The following is a 21,245-nucleotide window of genomic DNA, read 5'->3' on the forward strand; positions in this document are numbered from 1 at the left end:
TATAAAAGTTGCCAAGTGATAGGATAGGGAAGTGGTACCAAGAGAGTTCGTTAACATCTTGTTTCCAAGACACAGAAGATTAGACTTCAAGTGTGTGTGTGTGTGTGTGTGTGTGTGTGTGTGCTGGTCGGTCAAGGAGAGGGGGTCTTCACCTGAGGGTGAACAGTAACAGCTCCTTCCTAGAATTGTGATGAAGGCTTACTGAACTGATTCAGAAAAAGATTGTGCGTTCTACAGTGTATAGTGAGCACTTAGTAAATAAACACATCCTCGGGTGTGGTACCTAAACTTCCTTGTGAAGTGATTACTCCTGTGAAAAGGGGGGTTTGGCTTATGTAAATGGGGTGTCAGAAGAGAGAAATTAGTTTCAAGCACAGATCCAGAAGTTTAACAATATCATCAGATCTTTCTCTCTTTCCCTCTTTCTCTCTTTCCCTCTCTTTCTCTCTTTCCCTCTCTTTCTCTCTCTCCCTCCCTCTCTCTCTACCTCTCTCTCTCTCTCTCTCAGTCTCTCTCTCTCTCTCTCTTTTGGTTTCCCCCTCTCCCTTCATCTTCTCTGACTTTGGACATGAGGCTCCTTATCAGGCAATCTTTCTATAGGTAGTAGGAAAGATGTTCTCTGGCATCTCCGGGTTTATCTGGCCCATAATGACATAATTTTTTTAAGTTTTACTTTTATCACATGCATCTGATTTAAAGGATAGACTAACTCTTAAGGGAGCACTTCTATGAAAACAACACTTTTTACCTCCTGTTTCATTGCCTCTCTTGGAGTCATCACTTTTCAAACTTTCTGGCTGATTTTCTTTCTATTTATCTCTCAATAATATGATCGGTTTTGATTTTTTATTTTTCAACATTATAGCATGAATTTTCTCTGTACAAATTAGACAATTTACCCCACTATAGAAATCCACTATTTCCAACATCTAGCTCCCAATTTAGTTAAATTACTCCTTGGTTAGATCATTGTTCAATAATTATATTACTATAACTATGCAAATGATACTCTGCTGAGTCAAGTAGTTATGATTACTTTTGCTTCTTACATAACTTTGTTTAATTGGAACAAGTGTCTTTTTCTGTACTTCTGCTTTTCTTTTCCTTTTTCCTTAGTTTTCTATAGGTTTGCCATCATGTCAACCCCAAATTCTCCTGTTGTCTAATTCTCCTCTCAAGATGTGCAGATATTCTATGGCTTTCGTTTTCTTACAAGAAATCTCTCCCAGAATCATCTAACACATACCAATCTGGACTCTTTTACCCTTCAGGCCTGGTGTGCAGATCTCACTGGGGATCTCTTCTTACTGTCATCCTGGGAATTGTCTTCCTTGTTTCCTGTATTGATCTCCCATTAATGTATCTCTCACATTTTCTTCCTTAGAGGTGCATATGCTTATTTTTGGTGGAGCATATCTTGAAGTGCTTCCTGGCCAAGGGTGTGAGGGAAGTATAATTTGGAGATCTTATATATCTGAAAATATTTATTATAGTCGTCCACTTAAAGGATAGTTTGGTTGGGAATAAATTCTAGATTGGAGATCATTTTTCTTTGCAATTTTGAATGCATTGCTTTATTCTCTTTCCAAGCTCTCAGTGTTATTTTTGAGAATTCCAAAGTGCTTCTGGTGTCTGAATCTTTGTAGGCAATTTGGAAGCTTGTAGGAGATAATTTGCTGAAATTTTATAATGATATATCCTAGTATGGGTCAAATTTAGCCATACTGCCAGACACTTGAGTCCCTTCCTTCCCAAAAGTCAGTATATTCTGTTATGGAAAATGTTCTTCTATTTCTTTATTGATGATTCCCTGTCCTCTCATTTTTTTTCTCTAGAATCCGTATTATTTATATGTTGAAACTACTGGGGGTGTGTACTATTTTTTAATTATCTTAATTTTTCTCCTTGTCTTTTTTCTTTAATGTCTGGGAGATTTATGCAACTCTATCTTTCAATCCTTCTACTGAGTTTTTATAGTTTTAATTTTCATGAGCTCCTTTTTTGTCCTCTAAATGATTTGCTTTCTATAGCTTTTTTTTTTTTTTCTTATTTTACGGATACAATATCTTCCTTTTTCTCTGGGGAATATTAGTGGGTTTTTTTTAAGTTTTCTTCTCTTGCATTCTCTCCTATTTCCTTCAAGTATTTTTACTTCATGTTTGTTGGTTTCTATCTTTCAGGATAAAACACTGTTGCTATGGAATTCTATCCAATTTTCTTTGTTCTTATCAGTTCTGCCTTTATAAATGTCCTGTACTCATTTCAGTTGCATTTTTGAGTTGTCTGTTTATATTAAGAGTGAGGCGATAAAATGTCCATAAATTCAGTGTGTGTGTTAGTGGGCATTGTCAGCCCTGGACTTCAGTGGATTTCACTTGGCTGGGCTGCTTTTATGAGGGAACCCTAATGTCTGTATCTCTAGGTTTTTCATCTTGAGCTGGGAAGATTATCCAGAGAAGGTCTTCCATTCACTTGTCCTGAGGGTAAAGACCTAACAGTGTGTGGGAGCTGTGCCAAGGATAAGACCACATGGGTCTCAGCACTGATTATAGTACTTGTTCAACCTTTGGTTTCAGACAAGTAACCCTGTAACACCACTAGACCTGATTCCCTCAGTCAGGAAACATTCTGTTTTACCATTTACATAAAATAGATCTATAGTCCTCTGCTGGAGCAGAAGTTGTCTAGACATGGGAAGTGGAGAGGTGATGTGGAATTGAATTGAGTCTCAAACTTCTAGCTGATCTCTTCTTACTAGTGCACCTTCATCACATCCAAAAGCAACTGGTTCCATGAATACTTAAGACTGTTGAGGATCTGTTACTAAGCTATCTTGATAAGAATTTTTCTCAGATCTACTTAGACAATTGCTCATCTCTCAACAAAACACTCGCAATCATCTTCTCTTCCATTCTTTTTGTTCTTATGTGTTTATTTTAGCTGGGTTTAAAAAGACAACAAAAGGAAATGTGTATGTTCAGTTTTGGGTGTTCTTAAAACTCTTTATCTCCCAACCTTCATGTGATATCCCCCCAAAAGACTGATAAATTTGTTGGATTATATGCCCAGGTCCTCAACTTGGCACTAATCCCTGTGATCTTTGTTCTCTTGAGAATCTGGATCACCTGCTTTTCCTTGTGGTAGGCAAGGGGTCACTATATATGATCAACAACTACGTGAGAATCATACTGAGCATCAGTTCCCTAAAGAAGGGGACGTAGCACTGACAAATAGGTAGCAAATGTCCCAGACACAGGGCAGCTTTGTCCTCCAAAAGGTGCTGATCTTGAGGAAGCAAGGATTTCCCTTGGTTGCTTTGTATTCAAAAAATGTTGGCTCCATCTCAGAAACACTAGTTATCCAAGCAGAAAGCACCTCCCTTGATGTATTTCTCCATTGTAAGCCTCAGCAACATCTGTTCACACTTAGCGCTTCTGAATCAATTTATTAATGTGGATGCCCATTGGTTTGCAAGGACAGAGAAGGCTTCCCAGAGAAATTCTATGCCCTGGAGAGAAAATGGAGGCTAAGGTAGGCAGCTCTTCCAGAGCTCAGGGCCTGGACTCTGGGTATACACAAGGAAAGGGGTAAATGTAGTGCTCTTCTTTTATTGGAGTGACCAGTGACAAAGGGACATGATATTTGTTTCCCTGCTTTCACCTCAGAAGTCCTAAAGGAGGGGAATCCATTGTGGAAAACAATCCATGCCCATTGTGAGGGTAGATGTTCTTTATTCTTGTAAGGATTTTGTGTTAGTTTCTGAAACATGATGCTAGGACATTCAAAATAATGCCATCCCTCTTAAGTGTTAAACCCTAAGTGGGACAAGCTTGTGGTTTCTTTTGAGACCTCTAGCTGTCTATGTCACAATGACGCAGTTTAGAAGACAATGTTTCTGAAGGACATTTTTAATGGCAAACTTTAAATGAAGTCAATCCTTGATGGCTCAATGACAATGCCTGTGTGTTTTTGTCCTTTTCCAACTTAACAAGAACAAAAAAAGAGCCAATTAGTCACATATGATGGGACGTGATGACATTTTTACTTCTGAACTTTCCTGGTATAAAAGGGTCACCCAAGGAGGATCTGACAGTAAGTGTGAGGAATTTGGCAAGAAAACCACTGATCTGCAGAGATTTTGGAAAATCCAAAATGATTAGGTAAAAGACTATCTTTTTCCACAAAAAAAACTGTTGAATTTACATATTTTTTTATTTATACTTGCCTAAATGAAACTAATCTTAGGGGTTTTTTTTTCCCCCTACCCTACAGCTCATTAAAATTCAGCCTCATTCTACTTCTGCTGAGTTCTACAATGCATGTGATCTGGTGTTATCCAGTTTCATCTTCTAAGGTAAGAGTTTTGCCTGTATTTTTGATGTTTTACTAGATGGCTTATATGTGTTTATGTTCAAAATAATCTCAAGAAATATGTGACAGAGAGTAATTTCTCCTATTCATTAGAGCTTTCAATGAAAAAAATATAAGCAGTCATAAAATTAGTAAAGAGAAGCATTTATGTGACAAAAATAATGCTAGACTTGTTAAAATTTGTTTTTAAATATTTAGAAGTTGGCTCCTGCATGGAAAAGCATTCATTTTGAAGTAAAATGTGCATAGTTTTGCCCATGACAATTTAGTTATTCCACATATGTGCATTCATGATCAAAGTGAACATTTAACCATTGAAACCATATTACAAATACAATAGATCACTTTTTTAAAATAGTGAATTTACCAATATTTTTAAAAAAATGCTAACTTTTCAAATACAGAATATAGATAAAATGACATATATTGATGAAACATCACATAAAATATTAATTCCTGTGTTTATTCAAGAATATTGATTGAGATTCTAATGTTAATCATTGAACTGTTCAGAATATTCAGAAAATGAACATCTTTCTTTGGAATATTTGATGCTATTTTTACATGATATTTCAGGTGTTTTAATGTCAATACTTTGTTTAAAATATTTTAAAATATTTGTGGTCCCTGATAACATTTTGTATTCACTGAGACTTAACCTGGCATACTGCAATTACTGAATCAATGTAATTCATGAAACTATTTTTTGGATAATGAGATGCTACACAAATCCTAAATAATAGATATATGTCCAAACATAATGATCTAGCTGTTTATATTATTGGTCTTCTTACTAATCTTTGCATCTGTCATTTTTCTTTTTCTTGTTTACTTAAGTTAGCTTCTTTTTTCCTGATTTAGTCCTATGAGCATTCAACACTAATTGAGTCATTGATTCTATAAGACATCAACCATATTGATCAAGTTGATGAGTCACAACCCATAAATTGGTATATTTTCTCAAGTGTCTTCCTAATTACTTTCTGTTCTTTTCCCGAAGGTTTATTCATGACATTTCTGTTGAAAGAGAGGCATTTGTATGCGGCTTCTTCTTCTTCTTCTTCTTTTTTTTTTTAATTAAGAATGTACTTTCTTCTAATGTACTTACAAATCGGCTTACCTATAAATGAGATGTTTCTTCTTTCCATGCATTTTCCATATTTCTATTTTTGCATGTGACAATTTCATTCTCATTATAACTCCATCATGTAGCAACGGTATCATTTTGACTGTTTAAGGTGAGTAATTACACAGACAAACGATGTATAGGCTCTTGTAGTATTTGTTGTTAACTTCGTAAAGTACATCAATTAGGCAAACATACCATATTATTCTGTTTACAAGTCAGCTCTGGCAAGGACTCCCTTCAGTGATCAGCGAAGTACATCGGTATCTTTTTAGGGATGTTTCCAGGATCTTATAATCAGAAATGATGCATTTCTTTTGCAATACAATGGTGGCCTCACGAGTATTTCTGGAAAGAACTGGAATGCTTCCCTTCCTGAAATGACTCATAGGCCCTCCTTGCTGGGGATTTAAAATAGATGGCATTATATTATGCTTAGATTTCCTCCATTAACAGAAGGAAAAACACATCGTGGGCGTTCAAATAAGAGTTTTGATTGGTTTTCCATGACCAATATTTCTGAAGTTCCCTCTGACTGTTCCCAGGTCCAAAAAAAAAAAAAAAAAAAAAAATGCTCATGATTTTTCCAGAGGCCAGCGGGAATGATTTACCTGGGTGCTCTGATTACTGGAACCTTCAGTAACCTATCCAGGCATGGGTGAAGCATTCTAGAGAACATTTTTTTTTTCATTTTGTCCCCCTTTCAACTTCCAAAGTAACCTGAAACCACGCCTGTGTTCCTGCCCCAGGAAAGGAAAATGTGTAATTTTTTTTTACTTTGTAATATGTTTCTTTCCAATTAAGACCTGTCAGCCTCCTTTTCCTCTTACTGCTCTCATGTGTTGAGAAATGGATTGGAGTCAGGTGCTTCCACTCAAATCCCTTCTTAATCTACAAGCCATTTAATTTCTCAATTTAAAACTGAGGAAATGATAATATCACTTCATCCATAGAGCTTTCTGAGAGGATAAAATGAGATGATACACATTAAGGATTTACCACAAAGATCATTGATAAATCTTTGGTCCATTTATTGATGAAACTTGGAATTGTAACTCATCAGCATTATACTTCCTCTGAAACCACAGAGGAGGGGACATAGGACAAGTGCTGAAAATTCTTACTTGATATCTGTGTCAGGCCCATTTCTTGGGACATGCCCCTCTGCTCTTTACTTGGTTTCTTCATCTGGAAAGTACGGGGATTGAACTGCACATTCTAGATGGCCAGATCGAGCTCTTAAGATTCCAGACATGTGCTTCTTTCAAGACTAAGTACCCCCTCCACTATCTGGGCCTTTAAACCACTGATGAGGAACTGAACCAAAGTCAAAAGATGAAGATGCTATTGTTCAAGAAGCAAGATAGCTTTGTGGAGAATCTTGGTAAATGGCCCACGACAAATCCCAGAAGAAAAAGTGTTTCCAACTGAAACCTGAAGCTTGGTTATCATGGGTTGTTTTTTCTTAGTAAATTTTTAAAAACTTCCCAGGACTAATTAGTGCCACTTGAAAGATTCTTTATAAAGTAATAGCAACAAGATAACTATGTATGGTGTATGATGCAAATCCCGAATAATAGCGTTTACATAAGTAGCATAAAAATTAGACAGGAGAGTAGATAGCTCTGAATAATATTTTGTATTTAGATAAAGCATATGTCGTGTTCTCGTAAAATTTCCCCCTTGAAAGGTTAGAGACATTGAACTTATAGCCTTAAGGTTTTGAAAATTGTTACTATTGAAATAAGTTTTTAACCCTAAAGTTGTATTCTCTCCCTCGTCCCCCATCTGAATTGCCAGGTGTCTGGAAAATCTGATTATTTTCTCATCCTGCTGAACACCTGCCCAACCAGGATGGACAGAAGCGAGGGACTAGATTTTCTAAAGCCAATTTTCAAGAAGACGCTTATGAAAAGGTCCTTTCGCAATGGAGTTGGCACAGGGATGAAAAAAACTTCCTTTCGAAGAGCAAAATCATGAATAAGTGTGCAAAGGACTCTGGGAATTAATTTCAAACTTTGTAGAGTGTGACTAATGTGCTAAAAGTCAGTTATATCTTTATCATTAAGTATTGGTGTGCTCTCAATTCTTAAATATCATTTCTCTCTGAGCTAGTACGGAGTAAATTGAGTTTAAAAAAATGTAAACCTGCCTCAAACTTCCCCTGCAAGAGAATAAACTATTTATGTGATCAGTTAGCAACTTCCCTGGCTAAGGATGGACACATTTGCTTTGATCTTAAATTGGCTAGAAAGTATGAGCATTTTTACTGTAATGACAATGGTATGATTACTTTCCTGCCTGTAATACCGTAATATCATAATTCTGATTTCTTTTTCTTTTAAATATGACTTTCTGAGATAACTCAGCAGGGCCAATTCTTTTAGGATGTGCTTTTTTAGTTTCAAAGAGAGTCTTGTGAGATTAACCAAAGTTAAGGTTCATGCTACCACAGTATTTTCCTTAATCGATTGATTGATACCAGAAACAAACATCACCTGCACCCTCTGGGAGTAACGCTTGCTGTTCTTTCCAACAAATATACTTGGACATGGATTTTTGTTTTGCCTTGGAAGTTTGTTATTTCCTTTTACCTTAAAACATAGAAACCCTGCTAGTAACAATAATTGCAACAGAGAGACTGTTGGTTGCCCTGTGGGGTGGGAAAGTCCTTTGTGAGCCAGTTCCCCCAAACTGTGCTGATGAACAGACCACTCCTTCCCTCTCCAGGAAAGACCTGGACTCTCCTTCCACTGAAACTCCTGACATTTCTCCTCCTCCTCCCCCTCCCCCTCCCCTTCCCCCTCCTCCTCCTTCTTCTTCTTCCTCTTCTTTTTTAAGTAGGCTCCATGCCCAGGGTGGAGCCCAGTATGGGGCTTGAACCCATGACCCTGAGATCAAGACCTGAGCTGAGATCAAGAGTTGGATGCTTAACTAACTGAGCCACCTAGGTGCCTCCTGACATTACTTCTTTTAAAAGGATAATACATTGGTTGACGTGTTATTTCTTCAAAGGTCTAACTTTAATAAATGTGTACATGCATGTCTGATTCTGCATGTGTGTGTTGCACACACTAAAGGGTGTTCTGACTGAGAAAATCATTGTGTTTTCCACTTCAATCTATGTGTATAGGCACAGATGAGGTGAAAAAGTCCTCATGCACTTTATTTATTTTATTTTTTATTTATTTATTTATTTATTTTTTCCTCATGCACTTTAAAATGGACTAGAGACCCTCATGTCCTTTTGCTTTCTATCCCCATGATCCTGACCTTTGTTCCTCTGGGGACAATTTTAGAAATCTAAACAGCTGGTCAGTGGTAGCTCCACCCTCCCTACCTTCTATGACTGAACTTCTTTCAGAGCATCTGGAAATGCAATGAAGGGGTTTATCTGTTAGTAAAGTCCTGCCTGCTGAAAGGCTCTGTAGCACCATGAGGCCTAATGGGTGAGATACAAAGAGCTTCCAATAAACTGGAAAATTGAGCAGTAGACTGTCAAGGAATCTAGTTTGGTTTTTTTTTTTTTTTTAAATCTGCCTGGCATTATAGGTAGGGAGGCTAATTAGCTAGCCCAATAGGTGTTATTTACTCCTGCAAAGTTGAAAAATAGTTACTGCATTAATATGCTCATGTTAAGTGTGGTGTTGATTGGGCATCTTGTGTAGGGAAGAGTTTATTGTTGCAAAGGAATCTTCCTGATTTTCTATTTGCATTTATATGAATTGGTTGGAGTAATAAAACACTAAAAACATAATTGGAAAAATTCTTTTCCCATTTCTGGATCTAAAATATCATTCTAACCTCAGGGGGAAAAAGGCCTATGAAAAAGTAGTGGCACTCTAAAAAACATAGCAGAGTAAAAGCTGGCAGTGGGGAAGTTTACTTTCTGATGCAGAATTGTACCTCTTGCTAGGGTTTTAGGAATAAGTGTTTAAGATGAAAAGTACTTCCAAGTCCTGTTTGGACAGTGTCATTAGAGAGGTGACCAAAGGCTAATCATGTCAACCTTGAGGAAGCGAATCCCAAACCAGTGTAGAAACCAAGTGGCCAGGGGACTATATGCAATCCTGGACACCAGTTTCTGCTCAGGCAGTATGCTCCCAAGGCTGCATGGAGAATGGCCTTAAACGATGGAAAGTGCAGGTGAGCTGGTCACAAGATGTTAATGACGCTTTGCCCTTTCCCTTGTCACCTGGGGGTATTGATGGAGGTCTGAATCTTACTGTTAGAGCCAGCTGCCTCAGGCAAGGCTTTGGAAGCCCTCAGAAGGCACATATCCCAAGGGATGAGTAACATTGTTAGTTAGTTTTGGTCAACTGCACCTTAACCTGTTTAAGTTTCATTTTTCATTTGGAGAGATTTTTTTGAAGGTGAAGGAAAACAACTCTTGAGGTCCATGGGCACCTGGGGGGAGGATGCTGATGTGGAGAAGGTGTACATGAAGCAGGACTGGGCAGGCAGGATGCCACAGACCCCTGGGCCACATGGAGCTGCTTGGATCCCAGTGCCAGCATTACTCAGTTGCACAACCTTGCCCAAGCTTCTAGAATCTTTCTGAGCCCAAGTTTCAACATCTGTGAAATAAGGCTGGTACCACTGTCCTTTTAGTATTGTTTATTTGCTTAATCATTTATAGATTCATTCACTTGACAAATATTTATTGAGTACCTAGTACATTTCAGGGAGAGTGTTCTAGGCAATGGGAATGTAATCATTAAGAAAACAAACCAAATTCCTGCTCTTATGGATCTTCTATTGAAGTGGGAGGGGAGTTGGGGAAAACACGATGATAGTTTTGTTAGATGGTGATAAATGATAAGGACAAACAGCAGGAACAGGGAGGAGGGTGGAGGGGTAGGGGTGTCAGTGTGATTTCAGATACGGTTGTCAGGGAAGGTGTTGCTGAGAATGAGTAGTAAGAATCTTAAAATTTGTACAGTGGAGCGATCAAGGAAAGGATGGAAAGGCTGGAACCAGACAAGTAGGGGATTTATGCAAGGGCTTGTCAGAACTTTTACTTTTCCTCTGAATGACGTGGGAAGCCACTCAAGAGTTGTGGGCAGAGAAATGATGTTATCAAATATATCTTTTAGCCTTCGTTAATTTGTAAGCATGGGAAATAAAATGCATACCTAGTAGATCTCGATAATAGCAGCAATAATTCCTTCTGTGATTGACATCCAGGAACTCAGATTCCCTTCCTTCCCTGCCTGTTTCACAATTCCACCCTGGGAAATAATTACACTGTGAGCTGGAGCCTGTGGTTTGGGCCAGGATCCTGGGAAGAGAGCTCTGTCACTCTCCGAGGTACTGAAAGAATCTTGATGAGAGATCAGATTGCCCTCCCATCAACCAAAACTTGTCTTGAAGCTGAAATTTCACTGGATTCTCTTTTATGTAAGAGTGAAGAGAATTTTGTTCTTACAAACATTTACGGAGACTTCCACAGAAGCAGGGAGGGATGAATGGGTAGGTGACTTTGTGGGTGGAAAACCCAAGGAAAGAAATTCAAGAATTAAGATTTCAACTCACACACATGAATTTTGGGATACTCATCTCATTTTCTTTCTCCTGGCAATTTATTTCTAATGCAGAAACATTAAAGACCAAATAAGGATGTCTGCTACAAAATCTCCACTCCAAACACTTTAGCTTCATTCCTTTTTGAGCATTCCCAGGAAGGAGCAATATTTTAAGGAAAGAAAATCTGAAAACAATTAGATTTCATTTTCCACATAGACTAAGACCCAGAATACAGCAATTTGACACAAACTCTGAATTCTACAATCAACATTCTCAACTCTTTTTCACCCATCAGACAATAACAGCAAAAAAGAAAGGTCCAGGTGGCTGCTCTCTGCCCCTCCCCTCTGGACTCATTTCTCTCTGCTAATATTCATGTGAACTCACGTGTTAAAGTAGAGGTGGGTTTCACTGTCAATGGGAAATTATTGCTTTACTTTCTGTCCATGCAGGCAAGATTATTTTCTGGGTGGCCTGACAGCAACTCTGAGCTTCCTGGGATTGACTGTGTGGACCCCACCTCCTCCTTTTCATGAGTGCTGTGCCCACTTTCAACAACCCCCCTTCTGGGGTATGAAGCTTTCCTGAGCAGCTGACACTCCAGTTCAGTCTGTTCCTCCCCAGCTAACAAATCTATTCTCCTGCTTGCCCTACAAAAAGTGAGGCAGCAGGCAGGATCTCTCTCCTGGAGCACAAACTATGGTAGATCCAGCCGTACAGGTGCAAGATGCCTCTCTGTGGGATAACAAAGACCCACATCAAGTCCTGCAGACATTGTCCAGCTGCTGAGCCTTCTGTTCCTGAGCTGTGCTTTCCATGGTGTGGTGTTGACACTGAACCTCAGCCTTTTGGCTGACACCTTCCCGGCTGACCTCTGCCCATCAACTGCTAAAGCTCTAGATGAGGCAAACTTGCAAAAAATCAAATCTAAAGAGATCTTTCATGAGAGACTCCTAACTCTGGGAAATGAACAAGGGGTGGTAGAAAGGGAAGTGGGCGGCGGGAGGGGGTGACTGGGTGACAGGCACTGAGGGAGGCACTTGATGGGATGAGCACTGGGTGTTATTCTATATGTTGGCAAATTGAACACCAATAAAAATAAATTTATTAAAAAAAAGAGATCTTTACTAAGTGAAACTCAATGTGTGGTTACAAACAGATTCCTCCACAGTAATAAGCAAGCTCCCACTTTCCAGGTTTGGGGTTTTGTGGCAAGTGCTTTCCATAAACTATCCCATTTAGACCCTCCATAGCCCTTGGGAAGACACTGGGGTATTGTTATTCCCGTATATAGACAAGGACACTCAAGTTTAGGCTGATCCAGGGATCTTTCTCATGGGGGATCAAGGTCAAATACTTGGTAAATGGCAGGTTTACATTGCCCAGAGGATAATGTCAGGCAATGAAGGGAAGAAAAGGAAAAAAAGAAATCAGAGAAAGGTATATGTAATTGTTAATTTTGTGTGCCGACTTGACTAGGCCATGGGGTGCCGAGACACTTGGCTAAACTTTACTTCTGGGAGTGTCTATGAACATGTTTCTGGATGAGATTAGCATTTGAATCCTTGGACTAAGTAAAGCAAATTGCCCTCCCTGTAGTAGATGAGCTTCATCAAATCTGTTGAAACCCTGAATAGAATACAAGGCTGAGTAAGAAAAGAATTCTCTCTCTCTCTCTCTCTCTCTCTCTCTCTCTCCCTCCTTGCCTCCCTCCCTCTATCCCTCACTGTCTTTGAGCTGGGATATCAAGTCTTCTGCTCTCAGACTCAGATAGACTAGAACTTACACTATGAGCCCTCCTGCTCTCAGGCATTCAGACCCAGACGGGGACTGTGTTACTGGCTTTCTGAATCCGGACTATTGCATGCGCCAGTTGCTTATAACTGGCTTATCTCTTATAATCCCTCTCTTTTTTTTATTTTTTAATTTATTTATTTATTTATTTTTATAATCCCTGTCTCTGTTACTCTCTTTCTCTCTGTCTCTCTTTCTCTCCTTCTCCTTTTATATCTTATTGATCTGTTTCTTTGGAGAACGCTAATACAGTGTATTTGTTTTCTTTCTTTCTTTCTTTCTTTCTTTCTTTCTTTCTTTCTTTCTTTCCTTCTTTCTTCTTTTTAAAGATTTTATTTATTTGAGAGACAGAGTGAGAGAGCAAGAGAGAGAGAGAGAGAGAGCACACAAGCAGGGACAGAGGGAGAGGGAGAAGCCAACTCCCCACTGAGCAGGGAGCCCGATGCAAGACTCAATCCCAGGACCCCAGGATCATGACCTTAGCTGAAGGCAGATGCTTAACCAACTGGGCCCACCAAGTGCCCCAATGTATTTGTTTCCTATTGCTACATAGAAAATAACCAGAAACTTAGTGACTGGAAACAATCTGTTATGTTCTGAGGGTCAGGAGTGCAGATATACCTCATCTGGGTCCCCTGATTCAGGGCCTTACAAGACTGTAATCCAAGTGTCATCTGGGGCTGTGGCCAAGTTTCAAAGCCCAACCAGGGAAGGATCATGCAATTGTTGGTAGAATCAGTTCTTTGTGACTGTGGACCTGAGTACCTCAAATTCTCGCTGGCTGTTAGAGGGAGACCACCCTCAGTTTTTAGAGACTGCCATTAATTCTTTACCAGGTGGGCTCTCCACCATGACTTCCAGCTTCATCAAAGTTAGCTAGGGGGAGATCTTCCAGAAAAGTCACATTGTAATGTTATGTAACATAATCATGAAGTTGACATCCCATCACCTTTGCTGTACTCTACTTGCTGAAAGTAAGCCACAAGTCTTGTCCACACTCACAGGGATGGGTTTCTACAAGAGTGTGAACACCAGGAGGTGGAAATCATAGGAGTATGACCACCATAGAAGTTATGGCTGACTACCCTGGCTATGGGAGCTAACCATCTATCTCTAAACTGGAGCCCTAAGAAGGAGGAGGAACCATATCAGACGTGACTGACTAAATGTGGACAATGTCTGGAAGGAAGTGTCTGTGAGATGCTTTATCCACACATTTATGCACCTCAGCCAAGCTTCTTCTCCCCTCGTGTGGCTGGCTGACCCACACACTGTGTCCTATGGAACAACCTTGGGACAAAGACTTAGATTCATTTTAAAGTTTAAGCACACAGTAAATTATGTTATTGGAGTCCTACTATTTGCCAGGCAGGGAATGAAGAGTTTACATGTATAAGCTCATTAGATTCTCATAACAACTTTAAAAATAAATACAGTAAAACAGCTCTGATGTAAGTGCTCTTCTTAACCCCATTTCACAGAGAAGACATTGGGTGTAATAATAGGCCTGCCCAAGGTCACACAACTTGGGAGCAGTAGAGCCAAGATGCAAACCCGAGTGGCCTTGCTCCAGAGAAGGAGCACTTCTCCCAGTATCAGTATCTGACCATTAGACTTAAGAGGGATGCCGTTTCCTGGGAGATTTCAGGCATTTTGTATGGCACGTGCTGGTTAAGATAAACTCCTACAGCTGGAGTTTGGGGAGACATTATGGTGAATAAGTAAATAAAAAAGGAAAAGGATCCAGTGAATGAAAATGAAGATGTATTTGAAATTTCCAGGATATGCTTCCCATGGGGAAGTGTGTTCCCAAGGGAGAGAACCAAGGAGCAATTACAAAATGACTGGATCCAGTTCAAATAAAAAAACTTTTAAATTATGAAGGAGCTGCCTATGCGCTTGGTAAACATGGACATAACATTGTAAAGTAACCTTGCTATAAATGACGGAGAAATCGTCCACAACAGTAAAAGTGTTAGAAGTTTTGCTGGAGAAAACAGCTTACAGGAGGTTTGTAACTCTCGTCCTCCTGTCCGTGATGGGACTTCTCGCATCCTTGGGCAAGCAGGTTAGTAATTATCAAACTGAATTATAGTCACTGCCAAAGGATGACATTAGCTAGGATCCTGCTTCCTGCCACCACGATGGAAACCCTCCAGGTACATAAAAGAATTATGGGTTAAGTTTTTTATATAGCCTTTGAGAAGCAAGAGCTGCAGCTCAATATTGGTGCATTGCATCCTCCCCACCAGTCTGCTCTGGGCTTTGGTAACCCAGCCGTGTGGCCAAGTCAATCTGTTCTGGGGTGTCTCATGCTGCTTGAGATTCATGGGCACAGGCTTTGGATTCAGACATACGTGAGCCCAAAAGCATTCCACTCAATAAGCTATGACTGTGCACAGGATCCCGGACTCCTCGAAGCCTCAGTTTCTTTATCTGTAAAATGGAACCCACAGTGACATCTCAAGAGAGTTGTTGTAGTAAGAGATACGTGAACTAGTACACGTGACGCACCTAACGCAGTGCTCTATCTTGTGAATAGTCCGTAAATGGCAGGCTGCTACAGCAGAAGGACGAACATCCCATTTTAACAATGGATAGAAATTGGGATGTAGGGGCACCCAGGTGGCTCAGTCTGTCGAGTGCCTGACTCTTGGTTTCAGCTCAGGTCGTGATCTCAGGGTCATGAGATCAAGGCTCACACTGGGCTCCATGCTCAGTGTGCAGAGTCTGAGACTCTCTCTCCTTCTGACCTTCTTCCTCCCGAATAAATAAATAAACCTTTAAAAAAAAAAAACTGGGTGTATAACTCACCTTACAAATTAAATCAGTAAAGCATTGGAACAGCTATAATTTGTCAATGATGGAAAAATAGATTGGCTATTATTCCAAATATATTACCAAGATAATATAGATGCCGGTAGGACTGAGTCCAGGGAAAATTTCCTATGTTCCTTAGAAATAGTGTGGCCAGGGACATCTGGGTGGCTCAGTGGTTGAGCATCTGCCTTTGGCTCAGGTAGTGATCCCAGGGTCCTGGGATCGAGTTCCGAATCGGGCTCCCTGCAGAGAGCCTGTTTCTCCCTCTGCCTGTGTCTCTGCCTCTCTCTCTGTGTGTCTCTCATGAATAAATAAATAAAATCTTAGAAAAAAAAGGAAATAGTGTGGCCAAATTTAGTATATTTATTGAAGTACATTGGGAGAACCATATATGACAATGCATCCTCTGCAGCAACCAGCCCAGGAAGCTGTTCTTGCAGGAATTGGCCCAGAATAATCAAGACTCGATTAACAACCTCAAGTGTCTCTATTTCCCCTCTATTTTCAATGCAAAGCCAGCGGAGAAAGCCAAATATGCTCCCAAACCAGTTACAAGGGATGCCCTGCGTTAGGTACTCCACCTCTAGCTTCCCCAGGTCAACTGCCTCCAATTAGGGCTCACCGAAGCCTCCCTTTCCCCCTTCTAAAGCTTCCCTGCTCCTCTGCTTCCCTGGGAGTCTCTGCCAAATGCAAATGACAGGGCTGACTCCCTTGATATGGAAGCTCCAAAGGAACAGCCTGCTTGTTCTCGTTCGGGTGGTCTATTCATTCCGACAACCCTGATAACACCAAGGTGGAAAATATCAAGAAAAACTTCACAGGAATTCTACATTACTGATTGAAAGTAAAAATCTATTGGCATAAACTTTTCCTTTTTTTAAGATTTTTAATTTATTTATTGGAGGTGGGTGGGTGGGTCGGGGACAGGGTAGAGCAGAGGGAGAGGGACAAGCAGACTCCTTGCTGATCCCGGAGCCTGACTCAGGGTTCGATCTCAGGAACCCGGAGATCACGACCTGTGCCCAAAACAAAGACTTAGACGCTTTACTGACTGAGCCACTCAGGTGCGCCTCAAGTGTTCCTGTTAAGACATTTTATTTCATCTTACTATAAATCAAAAAATTAGAGATTTAGAAACTTTAGAAAAAGGACAAATGAGCTAAAAATAGAATCCTAAGCTCACTGCTGTAGGTAACCCCTCAGCATTTTCAGATGCCTGTGTGATGTGAATGCGAATGTGCACACTCATTTTTATATAAATGCGATCACACAGTTCTTATTCCGAAATCTGTCTTTTTTAATTCCACAGAATGCACGGAGAGCTTTCCATGTCTGTGAATGTTAAACTATACCATTGTGCTTAACGTCTCTATGGTATTCAATTGTGTGCATATATCACAATTAGCTAAACCATCTCATTTCCTATTAATGGACATTTAGATCGTTCAATATTGTGTTAATGGGGAAAAATGCTACAATTCATGCTTCTATACATTTGGCCAATTGCCTCATAATGACAAATTGCTAGAAGCGGGAAAGCTGGTCAAGAGATACACACATTTGAAATTTCCACATATATTGATAAATTGCCCTCCAGAACATTTATACCATTGTAGGAACATTGGACATTGCCCTTCTTCTTCAATTTTGTTGATACAATAGGTAAAAAGCATTGTTATATGGTTTAAACTCACACTTTTTGTTTTTCCATTACTGGTAAGGATAAACATTTATAGATCTGTCTGTCTGTCTCTCTACACACACAGGTATTTGGAATTCTTTTACGAATCGCCTTATCATGTATTTGGCCCATTCTCCAGTTGGATTTCTTTTCTTACTGATGTTAAAACTTCCTTATGTAATAGGATATCAAGCATTTTTGTCATATTTCGTAATTACATTTTTGTTTTATTTGTTTTTTTAGCTTGCAAATATCTTTCATTTTTTCTCCTTCACAGTTTCTGGCTATTGGGTTACAGGAAAGAAAATGTTCCCATTCCAAGATAATAAAAGGTTTTAAGGTTTTGTTTAAATCTTTGATCTAGGACCTCATCTCTTGCTGAGTTGGATTATATCCTCAAGTGTATTTTCATAAAGGTATTTCAATCCTCTTTGCATATTGAGAATGTCCTTCTGCTGACTTCTCATAAATAACAGTTTGTTGGGTATAGCGTTCTGAGGTTAGCATTTTTTTTTTCTGTCAAAATTTTATAGACATTTGATTGCTCCATTTTCTCCTAGAATCCTGTTTTTGGTAAGTCCCAGCCAGTCATTTTTTTTTTTTTCTGGTAAGATACCTATTTCTTTTTGAATATTGGTAAGATTCTTTTAGTTTCCTTAAAGTTCAGTAGTATTGCCAGGATAAATCTCAGTATTTATCATTCCCTATCAATTTTCTGGGTTATGGTGCTTCTTCAAAAATTCTCTTTTCTGACATTTTTATGTTGTTCAATTCTTCTCGCTCATTCTCCAGCTCGTAGAACCCAGTATCCACCTTGTCTCCAATGCCAATCCCATTTTGATCACTGTCTTAGTCCAGATTTCCCAGGACATAGAATAAGGGCAAAACTTCACGGCAACCCCTTGTTTGGAGTGCCATCCTGAGACAGCAAGGATGAAAACAAAACAGAGGTGAGACAAAGACGGAGGAAAAGCAAATGCAAGGTTGTGAACCAGGAGCTGACCACTGAGGCATCAGAAAACAGTTGGCATCTGTGGCGACATGAGCTGCTGGGCCTTGCAGCAGGTCGTTGGAGAGGGGGTGGAGGTGCAAGTTTTGTGTCTACTGAGCCTTTGGTCAAATTTGTCTACTTGCTTCTTTCCATGGACGTTTGCCCAGCAGGGCGCTCACCCCTCCACACTCCCAGGCCGTGTTGCCCTGGTGCCCCGGTGGGGGCAGTGGGAGGAGCAGGAGCTTCTGGTCTCCGTGGGTTCCCTGCAGACACAGACCCGGTGGCATTGCCCTGGTGGCACTGGGAGCAGTGGCTGAGGGTGGGCCCGGGATCAGGCCTGTGTGCTGCCTGCTGATCCAGCCTGTCCGCCCTGGCTGAGGGCAGCACCTCTGGCTGAGGCTGCCCAGGGGCCCTGAGTAAGCAGCCCAGAACCCGGGAGGCTCATATCTCGGGTCCAGTACAATCATTTTCTCTGTTATTCTTCTGTTCCTTCCTCTTTCTTCACGATGCTGTGACTTCGGATTCCTGTCCTGAATGTTAAGCCAGTTTCTATAGGATCGATTCTGTTCATTGCAGCTTTGAGAACATTTTCAATTTCTGCAACAATACTGTTTCTTTCTTTATTTTTATTTAGGCCAACCAGACCTATTTTAATCTCATTCTGCGATCTTCCTTCGCTTTTTATCTTTTGTTCTTCCTCCCCTCTAAGAATGAGGAGAAAATTCCCTGGTTTGTTTGACTTCCAAACATGACTGCTTTGGGATATTTATTCTCTCTCTCTCTTTTTCTTTTTAAAAAATAAAATTTCAGAACAATCATGCGTTTTGAGGGCTTGTGATGGCAAATCTTTTGTCAGGCATTTAGCATAAGTTATCTCTTAATCCTCACAACAGAACGATGACATCACTAGTATTATCTCAATGTGGCATAGAGTGATTAATTAAATTCCCCAAGGTCACCAGTGAGAACACAGAGGAGCCAAGGCTGCAGCCAGCTGTGCCTGACTCCAAGCCCTGTTTCCACTGACTGAACGGTTTCTCCTTGTGAGTGCTTACAATGCTCTCCCAGATAGGCCGTGCGTTGCCTTTTTCACCTTGTTTTTTCATCAAATTAGCTGCAGATCCTTGACCAGGCAATTGCACTTCTTGCGTTCAGTTTCCTCATCTGTGACACAGTTTAAATTGTGTTCTTTCTAGTCCTGAGCATCTTGGCTCAATGTTCTCCGTCTTCTGTTAGGTTTTGGAGACCTAACCCACACTTTTAATTTGGGCTGCTGTTTGTCCACAATTGAAGCAACGAGACTTCAATCTTAGCATCTCATCTGCTAAAAAGAGGTTTTAAAAACCAGACACAAATGCCAGGCATTCTCCCTGCCACATTTTCTTGATTAGGTAGCAGAGTGCAATGGATCACTGATTACTAGAAACAGGAAAAGAACTAGAATTTTGCTTCTCAGAGCTCAAAAGTTAGAACAAATCTTTGGTGCAGACCTTAAGGCTCACATCGGGAAGCCCACTTGACCACCACGTGCGGGTCGCGAATCCTTATTCAGCATAGCTCCAGGCCCTGGCTTAATGCAAATCCCCATCCAAACTTTTCAGACTAGGGTCATGATAACATAAATGCTATCCTGTGGTGGGAGCGTACATCTCTGCAGCTAAAAATAGCATTTTTTAAGTTCTTTTTATTGGCAGTTTCCTTCAGTGTTCAAGAGATGACATTTGAGAATGCTGGGGATGTGGGTAGCGACAGAGCTGATAAAATGGGCTCTTCCTTGGGGACAGGAGATGCCTAATCTTTAACTACCAAGTCCAGAATTTGGACGTCATTTCCAGGAATCAAGGGGATGTCGTGAAGCGACACCGTCACGAGGTCCTTAAGCTGTCTCCAGGTGTGTGGTGGATGTTGGCGGTTTGTCATCACTCAGTATCCACTGCCCCTTCTGATAATGGTAACAGAGGATTGTACTCTGGGGACTCCCAGTCTCGTATACTGGGCCCTGTGGTCCCGATGAGGCTGGGCTCCAGGTCCAGAGGTGGCCAGTCAGGCCACTTAGTTCCCCTCCACAGGAATGGTTGCAGGAATCAGCACATAAAATGCAGAACTTTGTTGAACTTGCCTGGAGGGACAATTCTTTTCCTTCCATGGCTTGGAGCTGTGAGGACGGCGCCGTTGGCATCTTTCCATGATGAGGGAAGACGTTGCATGATCCTGAGTGATACGGGGACCTGGGCAGAGGCCAGAGGCCAGGCTCTGAAGGCAAGGGCTGGGGCCCTGGAGTTTCTCATGCCTGAAGACACATCTACCCCAGCCCATCCTTCAATGTGAACCAATAAAATCCTCTTTTATTTCAACAGCTTTGAGCTGAGTTTTCTGCAGCTTGCCCACAAGCACTTCTATCCCACCGTGTGCACGTCTGTGGCTTGGACGCCTGAACAGGAGGGCCATTGTTTTTCATTTCTGCTGAAGTCAGATGTCAGCCCTTCCTCCCAGGTCTTGGTTTCTACTAAATAACTTTGATGTTCTCTAATAACTTGGTCATAGCATTTCATTTGCCCGAGGAACCTGCCTTAGGGTGCTGTTTCACTAGAAGTATTACATAAAGCTTTCAACAAGCAAAATTAATATAAAGTTATCCTCTTCTTAGGTGGGAGAACTTCCTTCCCTCAGCTTCAGAGTGAATGCTAAAACACTCCCAGAGCCAGAATGGGTATGAGAAGGCTCTGAATTATGCTCTCTCTCAAATGTGCACTAAATGTCTGCCGTGTGCAAATTGGGAGTGGTGAAGAACAATAAAGGCAGTGGCATCTTCTGTTATAAACTCCTGCCAATGAACATGAAAAAGGGTGATATAACAGAAGAGCAGGAAGAGGAGGAAGAGATTTTAAATTTTCTTTGGTTTAATTCTGTAGATAGAACCATAAAAAACAATGACT

The 21,245-nt window shown here is 40.6% G+C and overlaps 1 protein-coding gene across 1 annotated transcript; it reads left to right on the forward strand.

Moving 5' to 3' along the window:
- The first annotated feature begins 4,030 nt into the window (after nucleotides 1-4,030).
- NPS (neuropeptide S) lies at nucleotides 4,031-8,178 on the forward strand. The gene is made up of 3 exons (XM_038577973.1): nucleotides 4,031-4,160; nucleotides 4,273-4,354; nucleotides 7,298-8,178. Exons 1-3 carry the CDS (start codon nucleotides 4,033-4,035, stop codon nucleotides 7,475-7,477), a joined length of 390 nt encoding a protein of 129 aa, XP_038433901.1. The 5' UTR covers nucleotides 4,031-4,032; the 3' UTR covers nucleotides 7,478-8,178.
- The last annotated feature ends 13,067 nt before the right edge of the window (nucleotides 8,179-21,245 follow it).

Source organism: Canis lupus, chromosome 28, assembly GCF_011100685.1.
Source record: "Canis lupus familiaris isolate Mischka breed German Shepherd chromosome 28, alternate assembly UU_Cfam_GSD_1.0, whole genome shotgun sequence".
In the NCBI taxonomy this organism is placed as follows: domain Eukaryota; kingdom Metazoa; phylum Chordata; class Mammalia; order Carnivora; family Canidae; genus Canis; species Canis lupus.